This window comes from Trichoplusia ni, chromosome 22 (assembly GCF_003590095.1).
Source record: "Trichoplusia ni isolate ovarian cell line Hi5 chromosome 22, tn1, whole genome shotgun sequence".
NCBI classification, from domain to species: Eukaryota; Metazoa; Arthropoda; class Insecta; order Lepidoptera; family Noctuidae; genus Trichoplusia; species Trichoplusia ni.
The window spans coordinates 2869238-2889227 of NC_039499.1; the positions used below are offsets into that span (position 1 = coordinate 2869238).

Here is a 19990-nt window from a genome sequence, read left to right on the forward strand (position 1 = left end):
GCAGTGACGTCGTTTGTTTCTGCGCGCTCTTTGTTCGGGATATAACAATTAGGCAGACAAAGCGGCCGGTGGCGGTCGGTGTGTTATCTCGGACGATTCGCGCCGCACACAATAGCGCGCACGACAATGCACGCTCAATATCTTTATGCTCCTTCGTGTTGAAGGCCGATGCACTCGACGAGAGTCAGCCTTCTTGGTGTATATTAACCAAAGTGCCCATACAAAGAGTAATTATTTGTCAGATGGGTTTATCAACATTTGATTAGGTGGGAAGGCAGTAAAGGTTATTATTGATATGTTTCGTTAAGGGATAATGTAGAAAATTACAGATATATTTTCTCCCTGCTTTTAGCTATTACTTTGCAACTTCGGACAATTTCTTTACAAACTATTATTAAAATCTTTTTTTTTAATCTAAGTTACATTCAAGACAAACCTAAAAAACTGACTCTATGCATAATCGAATACATCTTCTAATAGGTAAATTTATTAAAAAACGAACGTCGTATCTATCACATAATCTATGTTCGCCAGTCGAGACACCTCCAAGCATCCCGTGACGGGTCTTTGTGCCTATTCCCTTCTTCAGCGCGTCCTTCACGACACCTGCCTCAATGGTGAATGCACATTTGACGGTCTTGTCTGTCCCTACACACAAGATAACGACGCATTGTGGCTAGCTGGGGAATGTCTTGTAGCGGTGTTCATTCAGGCTTTTGTTCGATGTATTATTAATTGCTTGTTTATATTATATTGTGCCGTTCAGGTTTCATTGATTAGTGTTTTGGTTTAATTTATATTTAATGTCAGTTTTTTTATATTGAAAATTATTTTTCCGATTTATAATAAAAAAGCCTACCATTATTAATCAACAGTTAATTCAACTATGGGTGAATTTCAACAGGTCCAAAAAAATCTTCATTTCCGTGGATTTTTTATTCTTCAACTTTAGAACAATAAAAAATAGTGTTTTCTCAAGTTTTCGATCAGATATGCAGTTTTGCTTAATATCTAGCAGATAGCTTAAAAAACTAACGAGATATACAAGATTGAAAATTCCGTGCCACGGCGATGAAACATGCATGCACGGCAATGAAACAGGCGTCCATGGCAATGAAATGTTATTATAGTGTACAAGAATATTTAAATGATAAAGTTAATCATTGAAACAAAAATAAATACTATTAATTTATACGCAATAATAATAGAAATTAATGTGTAAACATCCAGTCACACATGATATTATTTTTATAATATAACTATAAATAGATACATTCCTGTCTAGTGGCGAAACAAACATAAGTCACGGAAATGAAACACGTGGCCACGGCAATGAAAGGAAACTGTTTTACAAGGCACGGCGATGATATTTTTTTCATTCCCGTGTATTTTTTTTCATTGCCATAGCAAATTTTGTCCACGGAAACCACGGAAATGAGAGCACGGCGATGAAAATCAAGGGGTATAATTCAATTTACTAAAAAACTGGTAATAATTCACAGTAATGAACACTTTACAAATAAGCTAAATATAAATGGCATTGTATTGAATGCTCAATCGAGATTAAAAACTTATTGAAATAGAAGTTAGACCTATCCACGGCGATGAAAGAAAAAATGTCCAGTACCAAAAAAATTGAATACTTTTAATTATAGCTCGAAAACGCAGGCACGTACACACGTCGTTCCTTGTCTAGCCTTTCGACGTTACTTATATGCAACGTTTAACGCAAAACGGGAGCGACGCAAAACGTTAGAATATGCAATATTCTCAAATATGTTTAGGACATGGCGATGAAAGGTAGTTCTGGGACAAATGGTTTTTTATTAACCATACGTTGTATTGTGTAAATATTTGAATAAATGTATTCCGAGTCAATACTCTAACTATTCACGAACCAAATAAAACTAAGTTTTAATATAAATAACGATACATTTTTGATCAATGATGACTTTAATACATCAAGGTGAGTCGTGGACAAACACGGCGATGAAAGATTATGTGGTTTAACTTTTTTTTTTGGAAAACCTATTAATTATATTAATAAAATATTTAGTGCTACAGATAGATTTTTATGTCATCTACCTAAAAAAAAATGTTAGAACATTATAACAATGCTTTTTAGTACCGATTTCATCGATGCCACGCAATTTTTGGGTCCGGGAAATTCACCCCTATGAATTAAAGGAATCGCACCGAATGACGATTAACAGGCGTTACGAATCATAGTGAAGTCATGACGTGTGGATACGAGCACTGTTTAGAGAAATGAAGAGCTTTGTTGGGTGACAAATGAATTTGTGGAAGCGACATCCTGAAGTTCATTCTATTTGTATGAAACTCTTAGTGCCTCGAGTCCAACTTGCATTTGGCATTTTTTTTTTTATTATCTCCGCTCAAAAATAACAATCTGAGTTTTTATCCCAATTCACAGCAAAATTGACATAACAATCTTAATTAAAACAAGCAATAATAAAAAGATATAGTTTCATCTAATAAAAACCCGTTTAAAAACACTAACCGATTTTCCCTTAAAATCATAATTCAACGATCATTCCTGGAACTGTTTGCAAATGAAATCATAGTAACGTTTAACAAGGTTACATCGTTTGATGTTGTTGACGCGTGCGTTCACGAAGAGCGTTTAATCGCATAAAGAGGTAATTGTCTGTACGGATTCCACAGGTAAACACTACACGCCACCCGTTTACACTACGCACCTCGAAGCTACGAACGTAGTCGGTATTATGGTGTCGGCGTTGGATAGGGTATTCATTCAATGCGTTTTCATATAACTCTGCGATTCTACTAAAGGAAGCCTATCACTGAAAGAGAGGATCAATATTTAACTGTATTTTCACGTGTATCTTTGTCTATAAATTAGCTTGCCTGTGGAAAAAAATAGCTTGAGGTCTCGAAGCTAGTGGCTTCCTTTCTTCACTAGATTTTAATGCATTTAAACATAGTCATTCTCATATCGCACAGCCCACTCCTCAGAAAGCAATCAAGTAAGTTATTAATAGCCCTCCTCCAAATTCTTATTTTTGTTATGCCCGACAGGGCCCACAATGCTCCAAAACTAATGTATCTTATGTACCTACCACCTAAGTTCACATTGTGGAATGCAATAAACGTATTGAGTATTGAGTAAGTCAAACAAACCACAGTGGTTACCTCCAAACAAAATGACTACCGCGTAGCACTTTCGTAGCTCTACGTCGCTACGCACATGGTGTGCGATTGCGTTAAACGTCGATCATGTAAACGCGGATTACACTAGTGATTTAATACTCACTGATTCAGTCGGCGCTTTCCAACAATTACACTTAATGAGACACCGCCCTATGGCTTGTGATTAGACTTGTACTATTAATTTGAATTATTAAGTGGAGTGATATGCTGAAATGTATTTGTGGTAAGTTGGTGAGGTATTGATTTTGAAGATATTTACCTGATTTGGTACCGTGTAACGTAGTTGATTCACGAGTATTCAAAGTAGTCGTCATAATAATAAAAAACTTGCATAAAGTTCTTACTCGAAGTATTTTCCTTTTGGTCAACTCACTCCACCGTGACAATTTAGTTTTCAAATATTATTCTACCCAAAATCCACACATTGTATAAGCACTGCAGATAATCCGTTAAATATTATACGATAGTGTTATAAAATTACCATAGAACAAGTGAAAGGCAGTTAAGTCAACACAGTGTTTTACAACCGTTCGGGGTATTTTTATGTGACAAGGGGGGAGGGGAGGTTAACAGAATGAAAACACAAGAGGTCTCTGTATGGCAGTATGAAAATCTGAATTATGTTTTATAGTGGACGTGACTGGAATAGGCGGTTTAGGTGTAGGTGCTGCTTGAAAACGACGAATTTTTTATAGAGAACATTACATTTCACAGACACAATTTGTAGATTAATATCATTGGGCAATTCATACTTAACATTTGAATTCAATCTTAATCAAAGGCTTAGATATTTTTTTTTTCATAATTTCTTTCTTACTAGAATCAAAATATAATTTTTACAATTTTTTTACATTATAATCCACATACAAGTATTTTACATGCTTGCATGTTTCTAACGTATATTTTAATTAATATAAAAGTTTCGTTTTTAGCTCTAGACCCAATCTTCAATATTTTCACTGAACTATATCTAACATTCGTCGTTTACAGCCGGCACTTGGTGTCGCGTCTCGTCGTCGGCGTTCGGCAATTCTTTATTATTCATGGGGCGATCTTGCTCGCGGAGTGTTTTATATGAGCGACGATCGAGTATCAATTTGTACCGAACGGCCCGTATTAGCATTTCCCGTGCGAGGCCTACATTGTTTCACGGGGGTGGGAACGTGACGGTCTCACGTTATCCTTTTATATTTTCTTAGATTTACAGTTTATCTTAACTTGTAAGTTAGCTTGTGTACATTAGAGTATTATTTAACAATGAAGGTTAACTAGCTTACTTACCCGCTGATAATTAGTAGGTTCTGTATTAATCCAGGGTGGTAACGTCGTACCTACATAGGTACATACATACCAATCACGTATCACAACATCCATACATCCCCAACTTTCACATTTATACTACTTCAAAAAATTAAACACTGATAGCTTTTAAATTTCACAAATCTGCTTTTAAGTCGTTCTTTTTAATGAGCCAACAAAAAACCGAGTCTTAACTAAACGCAAATCCCGCAAACCTCCCTCAGCTCATTTGAGTGTCGCGCAAAGCTAGGTACAGTCGGTAGCACTAACGTCTCACCGACACAATACGTTAAGTACTGCGCGCTTATGAGTGTTCATTAAAGATACGATAAAGACGGCGGAGACGCCGGCTAAATTGGCTGCTGTGACTGTACAAACGTAAATGTAGTTATAAGTAAATAGATGTGAGCTAATGAATGGAGATTAGATGTAGATGTGGAATTATTTTATTTTCACATTCTGTTGAAGAAATATCTAGAGAAAATCATAGCAGTACAGTCAGTAAGAGTAGATCATTCGTAGTTCGTCGCATTAGTGGTGAATACGCGGCATGTGCTTGAATATCTTGTGCACCTTACACATTTTATAAACAAAAACTATGCTTTGAAGCAGAATTAAAGTTGTTATACTCGTAGTATCACAACATCAGATACAGATGTTTCAATTCAAGCTATTTGCCTTTGGTTTGGTCAATGCATATTTACTAAAATGCCATACCATAAAATAAACTGAAAATGATAAAAATACGTCAGTGAAAAGACATAAAGCCTGCTTGAAAGACACATTTTACAGCAAACAAAGCACATCTGATCCAAAATTTTATACACGCGATATTGTGTCAGAAACTCAGTAGTTCGTCGCGACACTCCGATTTTCGCTTACTAAATGAACATTCATTTCGCTGCAGATGTACATAGTTCAACTAACAAGGGGCTGTTAATTTAAATTTAGTATCTTAGCTCCGAGTAATGAACGGGAAGGTGATTGTTATAATGGGATTGTAGATTTCTACTCGCTAACACACGACTTCACTTATGCATAGTGTAGATATTGTGATGCGAGACTCCTTGAAAACAGGAAATAATTAAATTACAGTTCATTTGGAATTTCGTACTCTGTTTGCTAGCAGTGGGGTCTTGTAATCTTATTCTGGTATTTGATTAGCAAATCATCATTATAATATTCACATTTCAAAAACAACGTGGTTTCGAAGAAAATATAGTTACACCATTTTTTTGTTAACAAAATCTAAATAACGTAATCAAGTCCTTGGCAAACTCCGAACTTTGCGGCAACTGCTCCCAATATTACGAAATGCATTCCTAAGAATTCCGTGAAAGTTACATAAATAAAAACAAATTTAACGAGCGTCACATCGGGCCGTGATTAGCAAACGCGTAGCGAGTCACGTGAAATGAGGAGTGCTTTCTATACCTTCATATTTGCTGAGCGTCTTCATGCAAATTTACGAGGTAGGAAATTTTTAATTACCAGTGTGTCTGAGCATCTGTCTGGAGACTGAGACGCGGTTTGTGGGCGCTCGGCAGAACTGCAGGTGACAACGCCGCGAGGAAGGGAGCGGTTAAGTGTGGCATTTTACGGCTTTTATGCATATTTGATGGCACCGCCATAATCTGTGCGGTAGGGGAGCGCGCTACTTGCTACCTGAAGTGTTGCTATAGATATGAATTGACGTTAACTTATGAGAGAAGATTTTGTATTAGAAAAATTCACTGTGAACTTGGTAACATATGGTGATGTTATTTTATAGATGTAAAGGAGTGTAAAATATTATGAAATGTTGTGGTATTAGTACCTGTAACCCTTTCTTCCTTGGAAACACTAGTTATTTTTTTTACTTAATTTCATTTATAATATTGTGGTACTTTCTGGTGACATACAATAACCTTCTACTGGATATGATAATCATCGGCCATCATCGGCCTAGCCTTTTCCCAACTATGTTGGTGTCGGCTATCAGTCTAGCCGTTTTCAGCTAAGTACCAGCGTTTTACAAGGAGCGACTGCCTATCTGACCTCCTCAACCCAGTTACCTGGGAAATACGATACCCCTTGGTTAGACAGGTTGTCAGACTTTTTCAAGCTTCTGACTACCTGTAACGACTGTCAAAGATGTAGGAATAACAGCCGGGACCCACAATTTAACGTGCCTTCCGAAACACGGAGGAACTTTTTATGACAAAGATGGTCACCCATCTACGGACCAACCGCGTCAAGCATAGCTTAAACTGTGATCGATTCTCTTATGCGGTTATAGCTTAGCCACGAGCTCCTCTACTGGATATCATAATATGGTAAAAAAATACTATCCAAAAACGTCACACAGTACATCAATTTATTAATACCACAACAATTCTAAGTGAAACAAAGTAACCCAAAATGAATTTCTAAAACGGACGGGCCGTTTAAATAATCCGTCGTTTAAAAGGCAAAGCCGACGAATTTGAAAATAATGACAGGTATTAGACGCGTGCTAAGAGGGCCGTATCAATTACAGGACGCTAGCAAACAGGGTATTACGTGTTCAATATTAAAATCAAATTTACGGCCCGCCCCCGTATGGGCGCGTTGTGACTGGAACGTGTGGACCTTGCGTATGGATAGCAGGACACTAATACGTTTAAAAACATGACTAAGGCAATAGAAAACATAAATTAGTTACATAATTATGAAGTAGATTGAAGTTTGAGACGTTTTTTCCGATATTACCTGTAACTGGATCTGTCGTTAGCGGATACGAATAACTTTTATTTATGTATAGTTAAAAAAATTAAGACTACTAATTATTAAGAGTATAAATGTGTTTAGTTCCAGTGTTTTTTGAAATACTAAATATGATAACATATTCATGAAATTCGTCAAAAAAAATTAAGGTCTTAAAAGTGTAGTAATTCTGTTGTCCGTACATTCATAGTGTTTGTACTCCACAACATCAATTAAAGTCGCATTTCAACGCGCGTCCACAACACGTAATGCCGTCATTTCCATACGAGCACCGATCTGATACTAAAACAGGGATTATTTACCAATCCCACCCTTCCTCGCATTATGAAATAGTTATGGGATGTAAACATATGATTTTGTGTTTTGTTAATGCTTTGATTTAAAATTAATTGCTTTTTGATAGTCAAGCCTGTTTGGCTTTAGAGAAAATTGACTGATTGATATTATCATAAACCTAATTAAATAGCTATATAAATAAGTAAAACGAATACTAAAATAAATAAATGATTGCTCTTTTATTCTATTAGTATTAAATTCGATGGTCATTTATTTTAATAACTTTCATACAACGCCATCTAGCCTGACACTAAGCGAAGCTTGTATTATGAGTATTACACACCTGTCAAAAAAGTGTATTTCTAAATACATTCATATCTATCCTCTATACATACTTAATATATACAACTGAAGAGTTTGTTTGTTTGAATGCGCTAATCTCAGGAACTACTTTCAAAATACAGTTCAAATTGAAAAATTATTTTTGTGTTGCATAGACCATTCATCGAGGAAGGTTTTGTGTTCGAGGAGGCTATATACCATCACGCTGCGACTGATAGGAGCGAAGATACAATGGAAAATGTGGAAAAACAGGGCGGGTGTAAATCATAACTTTTTCTTCTAACCACGCGGACGAAATCGCGGGCAATAGCTAGTTATAGATAAACATCCTGTCCTGTATATGAATCGAACCCACGACCGGTATAGCAGTCAAGGCCTCTTACTCAATTCAGAACAAAAGCTTTCAATCAGTAGCATGCAAATCAGAACATCATTGTTTATTTAAGACCTTCCAAATTCCAAAGGAAATTAGACTCTAACAGTATTTAGAGACCAGCAGACCAGTCAATTTCTGTATTTCTGATGTGACACATTCCCAAATATACAATATTTAATAGTTGTTATAAAAGCCTAACATTGTTAACAACGTCTTCTATTAATTTTTATACCGTTCGTGAGAACATGTGAACCTAGATCTACTATTGAGAAGTCATCCTTGGTAGTTCTCGTACATAAATTATTTGATGATCATAAATGTAATTGTTTTCTCTTTTTGTTACAGAATGAATTCGAGGTGCAGATAACACATAAGTTGTTCAGGCCGTCAACATCAAAACCGTAATTATTTTAACAATATTTTATTTTTACTACTACGATCAAAAATATAAAAGAGCATTGTAGAGAGCATTCATACCAAATAATAATTAAGATGATCACTTGGGGGCAAACTTAAGGTTTCTTTATTATTTAGTTAAATCAGCTAATACATGTTTTCTGATTTATACGTAGAAGTAATCAAGAATAGAAGGTAACCGACATAAACAATATGCATATAGGTAGGAAAGTAACATAAACTCTTAACAAGTTTAGCATTACATCTCTCTATGTTATTTGTTCTTTAAGTTCTATCCTCAAACACTAAAACAGGAACCCTATTATTAAGGGTCCGTTGTCTGTCCGTCTGTCACCAAGCAAAGACCGTGATAGCCAGTTACTTGAAATTCTCACTATACAACAAAGATGAAAAATCATCATTATAACCGACCTTAATACAATAATCAAATTGATAGATAATTATATTATTGATAGCAAACACTACATTTGAACGGTTTTTTAAGTAGCCGACATACAAATGTGCATCGTTAACTATCAAATTCACGACATTCGTTGCAACAATCGCGAGTCAAACCAAAACACGGTTACATTAAACTTAGTACGCCCGCGGCAGAGACGGCCATAAACCGAGGCTTTGTCGCGCAACGTATTTATTTACGTGTACCTACATATTTATGTAGCGTCCATAAATATGTGCGGGGGAGCGTGATCTCAACTCGCGGTAATTATTGCGTGACTTATTGGCGAACGGAGATAACACGTATTCCGCGACCGAAATATTAAGACACATTCATACCTCTACAACTTCACCCATAGCATCTGTTTTCCTTGGATTGCGAACGGGGAGGAAGGTCATCTTATTCTGGTTAAAATACCGCTCGGAGGGCTGTGGCAACTTTATCTCGCGCTCGACTGTTGATCGTGACTTTTCGACAGAGATTTCGGTAATTACGCTGATTATGAATGTAGGCGCCGTGTTGTTTTCCTTCGTGAGCATAAGGATGAAGGGATTTAGAAAGTAATTCTGAAATACACCATTTTAGTGATACTTTCGATATCAATCCGCTTCAAAAAAGGTAGACTTTGTTTAATCACACACAATAAACATGTTACAAGTATCAATAATAAGCTTAAATAAATAGTTTATCCAGCGATCGTGTGTGATGACATACATTTTTTTTAAACCACTCCTTTGCTAAGGAATTTAATGATTAATTCTTGACATACATTCAAATCACATGCAGAAGACACCAGCTTCAGAACAATCGTGGATCACACGAATGCTTGTAGTAGGCGGGATAGGACATGCGAAACGTCGAGCACAGTTGGTTTGGCGTAGTGTACTACTGGGCTATTGAAAATCGATCGGTAAAATGAATCAACAACTGGCCCCGAATAATAAGTTATCAAACCAAAGCAATTTACAATTTAAAGCCTAATTGTGATAGTGTACTAAAGTTACCAGCTACCATCCGTTAATTTTATCTAATAGTATAATTCTTAAAAACAATAGTAGCAGGTCAAAAAGCTAGCATTCAACCGGCTAACTTATTGAGAAACCTTGACCTCCGAGTTTCGGAGTCTCTGACCAAAGTTCGTAAGTTTTGAAATTTCTAACTAGTTGTAAAAACGATTATGTTTATAATATTCACAAATCCTTAATCTTGTAACAAATAACAAATAATTTAGTTGTAATAGGTAGATGTCAGTAAAAAAGTTGTTAACATTTTTTATAGTTTAATTAGTATAGTCCAATAATTGAAAATATATTGACTGGTTCGGAAAGCAACCCTTAGGCATAGTACTGTATTTTTCGAACATTTTTAATATAGAATCTATAATTACAATAAAAAATCTAATATCTTTTTTACGAAATACCACATCCTAAAATTACTTAATGAATACGTTTATTTGTTTTTGTCACTAAATAGAAAAATACCACTAACCTAAAACATAAGATATCGTTGAACTCCATACATTGTTTTTATATCGTTTTGTGTTTCCGAAACACAAATTAAGTGAAGACAAGTATTTAACCTTGTTTCGAAGTTTGATCCAATAAACAAAGTTTCGAACAAACGAATGCATTAAAGTCACCGCAAACTGATCCAATCGTAATATCGCACTCCCAGACATCGAAAGTTAGTATGCATTGACTTTGAAAAGTCGTCCAAAACTAAGTTGGGTTATGTTTATGAAACTATTCGGATGCGGGTGTGTGCCGCCGATACACATGCAAGAACTCGCGCCCAACTCGAGGCATACTTCGCTAAGTGGAACAGCTGTAAAACAAAGTAGCGAAGGGTCTAGGAACTTAGTGTGTACGTTGGCAACTATTCGGCGGTGCGAACACATGTCGCCGGGCGCGGTGCGCGGCGGCGGCGCGGCAGACGCACTCGACACGCGCCCTCCTCTCGCACCACTACTTAGACAGTTTAATGCGCGGAGTAGGCTCGACCGGCCGACGACCGCCGATTTATAAATAAGTTAAACTAGGTTTTAACTAAAGTATTGCGGTGGGATGATAACGAACCCGGCGCCTACGCTCCGCCCCGCCACCCTTGCGCACCGCGCCCGCGTGCAGATAAACTTTTAAAATGACTTTGGAAGCTTTTGAGCTTTTAATCGGTAAAGTTGTACAGACAGACAGTTCGGGCACAATCCTTGAACCGCTTGCGCCGGCGACGGCGGCCGCAAAACTTTGTTTTACAGGACTACTTTTCTTCTTGTTTCAAGGTTGGACTCTTAAAACAAACTCCGGTTCGACGGAGTTCGCGAACTCGGGCGCGAACAATTTACAAATTTCTCTCTTTCATAACAACTAACTGCCGCTCGGCGCGCCGGCGAAAGTTGTCCTGCGTAGATCTTAATCGCATTGTCTGTTGCGCTCGCGGCGCCAACAGCTGATTGTGACGACACAGTTTATCGAACTTTTGCTTTAATTCACGTACCGAACGTAACACAACAACAACTGGCGGCTATAAAAGTCAACATTACTAGTTAGCGAGGGCGCACAGATACAAGATGAATGGAAAGCACTCAAAGCGGGAAACTGAATAACAGGCAGGCATTTTGGAACATATCGCATCAATGATAAAATCACGATAGACAGCCGCGGCAGTACAAAAAGGCACGCAGATAGACACCGGGCGCCCTCCGACGCGTTTATTCAATTCGTTTAAGTGACATCGATAGCATCGGCTGCGGTCGAAAAAACTCGTCTGCCAAATTTGACGGCGCGCCCCCCCGGCACCGGTCCGGCTGCGGCGACCCGCGGCGACTTCTTTTTTCAGTTCACGCCTCACCTGCCCGGGGCCAGAAGTAGCCTGGCGTGAACTACACTGATTGGCGTTTAATGTTCAACCGTCTGCCTTTTATTTGACCGGTGCCGCAAGTCTTGAAAGCTTTTTATTGCGAAGGGCGTAGGTTTCTTTATATACCTACCGACTTTTACATAGCCGTGCGTGTCGTATTTTCTCGTGTAAATGGCGCAGTGGCTTTCAAAGCCTACTAACAAATGGCATTTCGTTGCGGTCGTGGATGTTGGCTCGTAATGTAGCCACATTTTCATTACTGCTTATGTACTGGCATACGAGATCGTAACATAAGCTAAATGCAGTATCGGGTATTGCGCGTAAATTTTACGTAACTAGAAATAAATAGGTTGCGGGTGTGTGGGGCGGGGCGGCGTGGGCGGCGGCGTGCGCGCGCAGCCTTCGCCCCGGCCCCGCGCCCTCGCCCGCGCCCCGCCAGCCCGGCCCGTGAGCGACCTCCGCGTAGTCCGCGAATAGCGCCCCGCGAGCCACCCGCACCGCGGAGCTCGCTCCTTCGCTCGCCGCCGCCCGTCACGGCCTACGGACAAACTTTTCCGACGTAGACGCGCTACGCTGTGCTACGAACTCAATTTTGCTACGTATCGAAACTTAATAGTCTCAAGTGCAATTTTGTGCAGTGATTTATTTATTTTAAATTCTTAGTGTCCGTGAATAAATAAATTAATAAACTTTAGTGCGACATGAGGACTGGCCCCTGCATTTTATAGCGATGTCGGCCCTAGTCAGGCCCATGTGGTAAGTCGCCTATTTTAGTTTAACAAAGTTTTGTTACAATTCCGTCAACTATTTTCTTTTAAGACGAATAGTTGGACGCGCGTTTGATATTTGCGAAATAGATAGTATTTTACCCGTTTTTATTTTAAAATATCTGCGGTATTGTTATTTCAGCGGTGTTCAACGAAAGCTCAAGAAGTGTTCAAGATAAAAAAATATCGTTTACGCACAAATCCCACGCTCGTAAAACCATTTCACGAAATGCTTTCATAATGTGTGTTGTTCAATATTGATGAGTTAAGTAGTGTTCAGTTTGTATGTAATGTTTGAGGTTTAATCGGATGTTTGAGTGTTTGCCATGAGGTTGATTATTCCGCCCCCGTTTGGCATATCTGAGGTAATCGAATCACGTCAATGAGATGAGCGAGTCTGCAAATAACCGCGGCATTAGGTCGGAGACAGAATACGTAATCGCGCGAAGCTAAATACATTAACAACCCTTAAGACCGCGGCGCTAGCGGTAGTTGTGACTGTGCCAATAGTTGGCATACTAATACAATTAAAGGCGCCGCGTATGTAAGGACAAAGATCGTAAATGTCTTGTACTTGCGGATAAAGTCGGGTGGGACTCGCGACTGGAGAGTCGCTCTAAGATGAAAAATTAAAGCAAAAGTTACGATTAAATGAATACAATATTTTATACGGACAATATTACTTCATATTATGTTTTTACCGAAAATTATAAGAATTATATTTAAAGTACCTTTAAAGTACCTATATTATAATTCCGAAGACAGAAACAGAGAGTTATCATTTTAATTTCCAATACGAAATAATATATCAACCAAAACCAAAACACAAACAATAAAAATCCAAGTTAAATAAGTAAAATCATAAACTTACCAATTTAAAAAAATACTTCGTAATAAAAATATCCTTACAATTCATTAAAACATTCCAGTAACGCAAACCAGCAAGTCACTTAACATCAAATCCATAATAACTCGCATTAAAAACGTTAACCGTACCGTGTAATTAACGTAAACGTTTAATTCAGGTGAGGTGCGGCCGATTTCACGTGTAGCGCCTCCCGCCCATCTGATAGCGCTAAATTGTTTCCCTGCTATCTGATGGGACGCTAAAATGTTGCTTATTTAACTCTGTATTTCAATGTGGTTTGCGTTGAGATGTATGGGAATGTTTTATTCATAATTTGAAGGATAGGCGCTTGGATAAAATGAGCTTTTTGATTTACAAGCATAGAGTGTTAACAGTATGGGTTTGACTAGCGTATTTGTTACGCAGTATCTTATCGTAATCGTAAATGAGAGATAGTTTTCATTAAGTGCATTTTATAATATATTTCACAATAGTGACAAATTAGAAAATACGATTTACAAAACTAGATACATAGATAACAAAACTTGTGCCTCTCAGAACAAACACTAAAAGTTACCATAAAATTAGAAGTTCAAACAGAATACACTATAGTCCAAACAGATCCAACCTTGAAAAAAAGCGTATCTAAAAAACCGTCAGCTGTTCGAGCAACAAGAATCGAAAATGATTTAAAGAAATGTATTACCCAACAGCACGGAGTGGGCCCAATAGGGCACCGTGAAGGGTGCGATACAACGAGCGATAACCCTCCGAGAGTGAACCCTTAACACAGGGCTGCTACTGACGGTCGTACGAAAATAATACGAGTTGTAATTAAAGGATGCGTTTGGTGTTACTTGTATTTTATGGTATTAAAGAGGACTCAAAAAAGGGATAAAACATATCTCAAATATTTATAAGGAAACGGCTAAATTTATATCTTCTGGCACTTGATACCAAATTATCACGGCTAGCAAACCCCGTACCCGTATTCAAAATTCTAGGTTTGACGTCTTAAGTTCTTTAGCAGGGAAAATTAAAAAAAATGAATAATACAATACAGTAAATCAGATTTATTGTTAGCCTACAAAGACTTTCTACTGAAGTAGGGTTGCTAATTGTTCTATTGTATGAAATACTATAATATAGCTTTTATCGTCAACACTCTCAACAAGTTATAAGGACACTTAATTTCTAGCAAAACATTATCCCTTACTTCATATATTTCCCGATTAAGAAACGTCGTGTACTTACAGGTTTTTGCCAACGCCAATTCCTCAGGGAATCTTAAAATTTTAAATGCATCACGCCAACAGTTTTGCTATTAAGATATCGAGTAGAATATTTTATATTGTACACCTTAGAGTTGCAGCTGTGAATATATTTAGTAAAGTATAATATTTATATGCAGTATAAGGATATAATACTTTGATAATAAGCCTGTCCACTTTAAACACTACTGGTCTTATTTTAATGTTTTCATGGCAATAATTAAAGAAAAGAAAATCAAAGCTTTCCATTATTAAAAACTGTTTCCAAGAAAATGCATTTAAGAAATTACACAACGACTATTTTAAATAATTTTTGTCGTCAGTTCAGACGACAAAAAAGATTTAAAATATTAAAAAGCTGTATTTATTTTGAAGAAAGCTTGTGTTTATAATAAATACTAGCTAGTAGGGGAAGTCGCATGCGAGGGTTTGATACTCCACGCGATAACCCTCGACACGGGTGAGCTCTTGACGTAGGGCTATCACCTGGCAATTTGTAAGAAAATTATATTTTTTTACGTCGTTTGTAGAGTGTTTTGCTCTGAAATGTTTTCGTGGAGAAACTAGTAGTTTCAGTTATATTGTAGTTTTCGAGTAGATGTTGAAGATATGTTTATATTCCAAACAATGGAAGTGTTAAGAATGCTTCGTGAAGACTCAACGAAACATGACAATTTAGTAAAAAAGGGCGTTGAAAATCTTATTGTTAAAAAATTTAATTTAACTGTTTAAATCAGAAATTAAATTTTATTTAGAATAGAAAAGAAATGCGTTAACAGGATAATTTCTTATTATATTTTATTGCGGTGTATAAGTCTATTTAGTCTCATATTAGTGTTAAAATATTGCAAAATCCAAAGATTTAAATCACTTCGATGATAAAGACAAACGGTAACCGATCATATAATTCAATGAAAAATAGATCCATTATATTCTCGAACGGATAAAACAGCCAGAACAAATTACGACTATTAAAAATATATGCATCGACTTTACAATCTACTATTTGAACAAGTATTTACACACCGACTCTTACACACTATTAAAGCTACGAAACACTTAGAAAATAGATTTTTGACACTTGCAAACAAAAATAGTATTTTTTTTTTCGGATCTTGGTTGGATCAGTCGGATCTTGACAAAAAATGATCTATCTTATGACGAATCAAACAAAATATGTGAAAAACATAAAGAAAAAAGTAACAAACACTTTATACAGTGATAAAAAAAATCCTGTCTAAAATGAATTCCCATTCTACCGAAATTATAAAACATTTCCCTGTAGCTGCCAGCCCTATCCCGTATCGGGCCGGTCTGAGGGAGCGAGTCTGCCGGTTACAATGCACCGCGGTACTATTACCCCACTTATTTTAACTCACTTTAACTATTGCGATATTGATTTTTGCACTCATATGTTGCTTTTCGTGGTTGAAAATCGATCGGACGCAATGAGGGTGGAGTAAAAGGAGTATTTTATTTAAAGTTTTTTGTATAAACTAATGAGTATTTGAGTGGGAGGAAATTATATGATTATTTGTTAAAACGGAATTTAGATCAAATTGTACTGAATTATAAGTTACAAATTTTCTGTTACCTAGTGTTTTTGTTATTTGCGTTCATTTAGTATACTTGCGAGTGTGTCTTCTGCGAACAATAACAAAATTTTGATAAAAATAAGTATGGAAGAACTCTTTACAAGGGTTCTGCTTTTACTTCTTTATTGATATTTTTAAAGGCGAATATACTCTACTATACGAAAATCTTTTGTTTCGTCCACAGAGAAATAACTAGTTGTAAACAGCATTTTATTAGCTTTGAATAATTTGGTGACTCGCTACAATTCGGTTTTAAAAAACTTAGTTTACGTTAAACTCTTTGAAAAAAATTAAAAGCTTTACACAATGAATAATCATAAGTAAGTAAAAGTAAGGTATCACTCGTATTTTCTTTTCTTATTACTAGAACATAACCTAATACCTACATAATTTAAATCACAACTTCTATTGAAAATAAAACATCCTAAAATTCGCAAAACGCTGAATATCAAAATAAGTTCGTAATTAACTTACCGAAGGGCAAAACGATGTATCTTCCGTCTACCTCAATTATTTCTTCGCCATCTTTAGAATTCGAATGATTTCTAAGTTCAATAGTCATAAAAATCAAAAACTTTTATAATTTAACTAGCTGACCCAGCAAACGTTGTTTTTCCTAATAAATGATTCCTAGTTGTATGTATTCTTTAATGCCACATTATAAAAAAGTAAAAACAAAAAAACTCGTCCAAAAAATAAAATATTTTTTTTTGTGTGAGCAACCCTTGACACTCAGGGGTATTAAAAATAGATGTTGGTCGATTCTCAGACCCACTGAATACGCATATAAAATTTGGTAAAAATCGGTTAAGCCGTTTCGGAGGAGTACCGTAACTAACATCGTGACACGGGAATTTTATATATTAGAAGATAAATCCATTAATTATAAAAACATTGACGGCATAGAAAAACATCGAAAATAAATTCATTACGCAAATCACGTACATAAAGTAAATTATAACAATAATTCTAGAAGATTTATTGTAACTCACATGATGAAATTGGGTTTAACAATGAAAAATAATTGTTTTGTTTGTCGCACTATAATATAAATTTAATTCAAAATACGTTTTAAAATATTTAAAATTAGAACCGTAAAATAAATCTTTTGCATAAGGCCAGCAGTCTTTAATAACAATAGAATGACTAACCTTTTTCAACAATAATCGTAGAATAAAAAAAGGTGTCATGAATTATATATTTTGCCTTAAATACATTTTTTGTAAAATTTGAATAAAAACATAACATGCAATGTAACAAAAGGTATAAATTATAGGGTTTTATTTGTGTTTAGACTTTTAAATTTAAATGTCTGCGAAAAGTCTATATCAACATAAGCTAGTAGAAATAACACCCTCCTTGCTTTAAAAAAATTATCGGTGTTAAACTACAGTCACAAACAACCGGCAAGGTAATAAGATCAGGGTTCTGAAAACGCTTTTTTATGATAGAATTGAAAATTCATTTATAACCTTTTTTGACTAAAACTTTTTAGTCAAAAAAAATTAACTAAATTTACATGACGCCTTAAATTATGTCTACCCGTTTTACCTGACTATTTTTTGAGCATGCAGTATTTAACGTGTAACAAATAAAAATATACTCCAACAAGACTAAAGACAACTCATTTCAAAATAATTAACGCTGAATTTTTCCATAATTTTACTATTCCAACCTCCTTTCTTTAAATACGTCATTTAATTACAACGGACCTGCCAACATAATAAAAAGATGAGTCGATTATATTACATGCGATTCGTCGAGCGTACTCGGTATGTCAATACTGCAATCGCGGAAACCCCATTCATGCACCCCTGTTTGATCACCAGTTAAAATGCAAGCGATAACTGGTGTATCAATTCAGCTACTCTGCGAATTGAATTGACTCATGACTTTGATTTTAAAGACATTATCGGTTGATTGAATCGGAGGTTATTTACACGAAATATAATGATGTAGGATTTAAATAAAAGTTGAGAAATAAACAGAGGCTTAGCGTATTACGCTAAATTTTAGTGTTAGTTATTATTCTGTTAGTGGTACTAAGAATGAGAATTCTGAATCGGGTATAGAAACTTTCTGCTCAGGTCAAAATTAAGAAATAATTACATTATATACTTTGAAATTTGAGAATAAGACGATGTTAACAGATTTCATTTAAAATTAATGTCACGGCATTCTATTTACTCTAACATTTTCCCGTAAATTGAATAATACGTAGTCACTAGACGAAACCTGAGGATATAGTGCCAATAAACTTTAAAAAAAAACAACGGTTGTTAACCCAACGTAGAGTACGTACGTAGTGTCTAGATCAAAACATGTTTTGATGTCAGATCAGAATCAAGGCGTAACTTTTCATCCAAACACGCTGTCCTGTTATCAGTGAGCTTCAGATGTTATTCGCTATAAACTTAACCAAGTTTTCTTAAAGCCGTTAAAACGGAACTCAAGGCTGGAGCTAAATTGGAAGAGTATTTATCTTTCTCGGAGAGTCGATTTAAAAGCAAAATCACGCAAGCACACGACGCCATTATCGCCGGCGCCCGATCCGCAGGCCGCGGCAACTCTATGAATCTAATCCAGAGGATTTACTCGCTGATTTACAGTCGAGCGAGGCCAAGGAGGGCGCGACTGCTCGAAAGAAAAGTGATAATGTCTTAATCCTACCACACTTGAGTTTGCTCGTACCTCGTACCCCCTCTCCTGACAATTTTATGGTCGCCCGCGCAGACGGCACGTTTTGATTTATGATTTCAATAATTAAGAATTCTAAGGTGCAATTTGAATTTGGAAGCCGCCACGTCTGAGGGGCCCGCGGGCGGTCGACGCGTGTTTATTATTGCTCCGGCCCGGGAAAGGGTCTCGACGCACCGCTTACCTCACGTTTTCTAAGGAATTATAATAGAGTTTGAAGGAATTATGAGAAATTATGAAAATGAGATTTTCAACAATAGAAGCTTTCTTGGGGAACAGTCGTTTCTTACCTACATTATGTTCCGTAATGTGCAGTCGAACATATATGTTTTAAATACGTTCTTGGCAGTAGGCATTACGTCATCGTATTATTAAAAGTAAAACTTTATAGCAAAATTAAGTAAAATTTCAATCGTTCTACTAAAACAATGATTAAATACAAATCAAGTTAAGGAACCCAAGGTTACAGCATTTAATATTTTAAATAACGACAACGGTCCTAATCATACGTAATTAAAGACTGTTGTCGTTCCAAATTAACTAGCACAACAAAGGCGTTTCGTAACCAAAACAGTATCAATTCGCCATATAAACCAGTCACGTCTCATCTCGGAATCTTCCGTAATCCTGGCGCGTTCGGCTCCGCACATTCGCGCCGCGACCGCCCTTATATCGCACCCTAATCTCCAGGCATTACAATTAACGCGGCCCCGAGATAACCCGCCACTCGCCACCCGCTGATAAAGGTCCGCACGAGCACTAGTTTAAACCGGTTAAGCATCTACCGCCCTCAGGGTTTATCTAATTACCCTACGCCAACATACGTATACAACCCGAACGCGAAAACCAACGTTCCGACCCAATCCCGTCG

At 36.6% G+C, this 19990-nt stretch overlaps 1 protein-coding gene across 4 annotated transcripts in view; it reads left to right on the plus strand.

Moving 5' to 3' along the window:
• The window catches only part of LOC113504627 (myelin transcription factor 1), a 201290-nt gene that overhangs the window by 163985 nt on the left and 17315 nt on the right, over positions 1–19990 (plus strand). For all 4 annotated transcript variants that reach the window (XM_026887035.1, XM_026887032.1, XM_026887033.1 and 1 more), the window contains one exon: positions 8576–8631. In XM_026887035.1, the coding sequence (XP_026742836.1) occupies positions 8576–8631 (56 nt within the window). The remainder of the gene's footprint in view (positions 1–8575; positions 8632–19990) is intronic.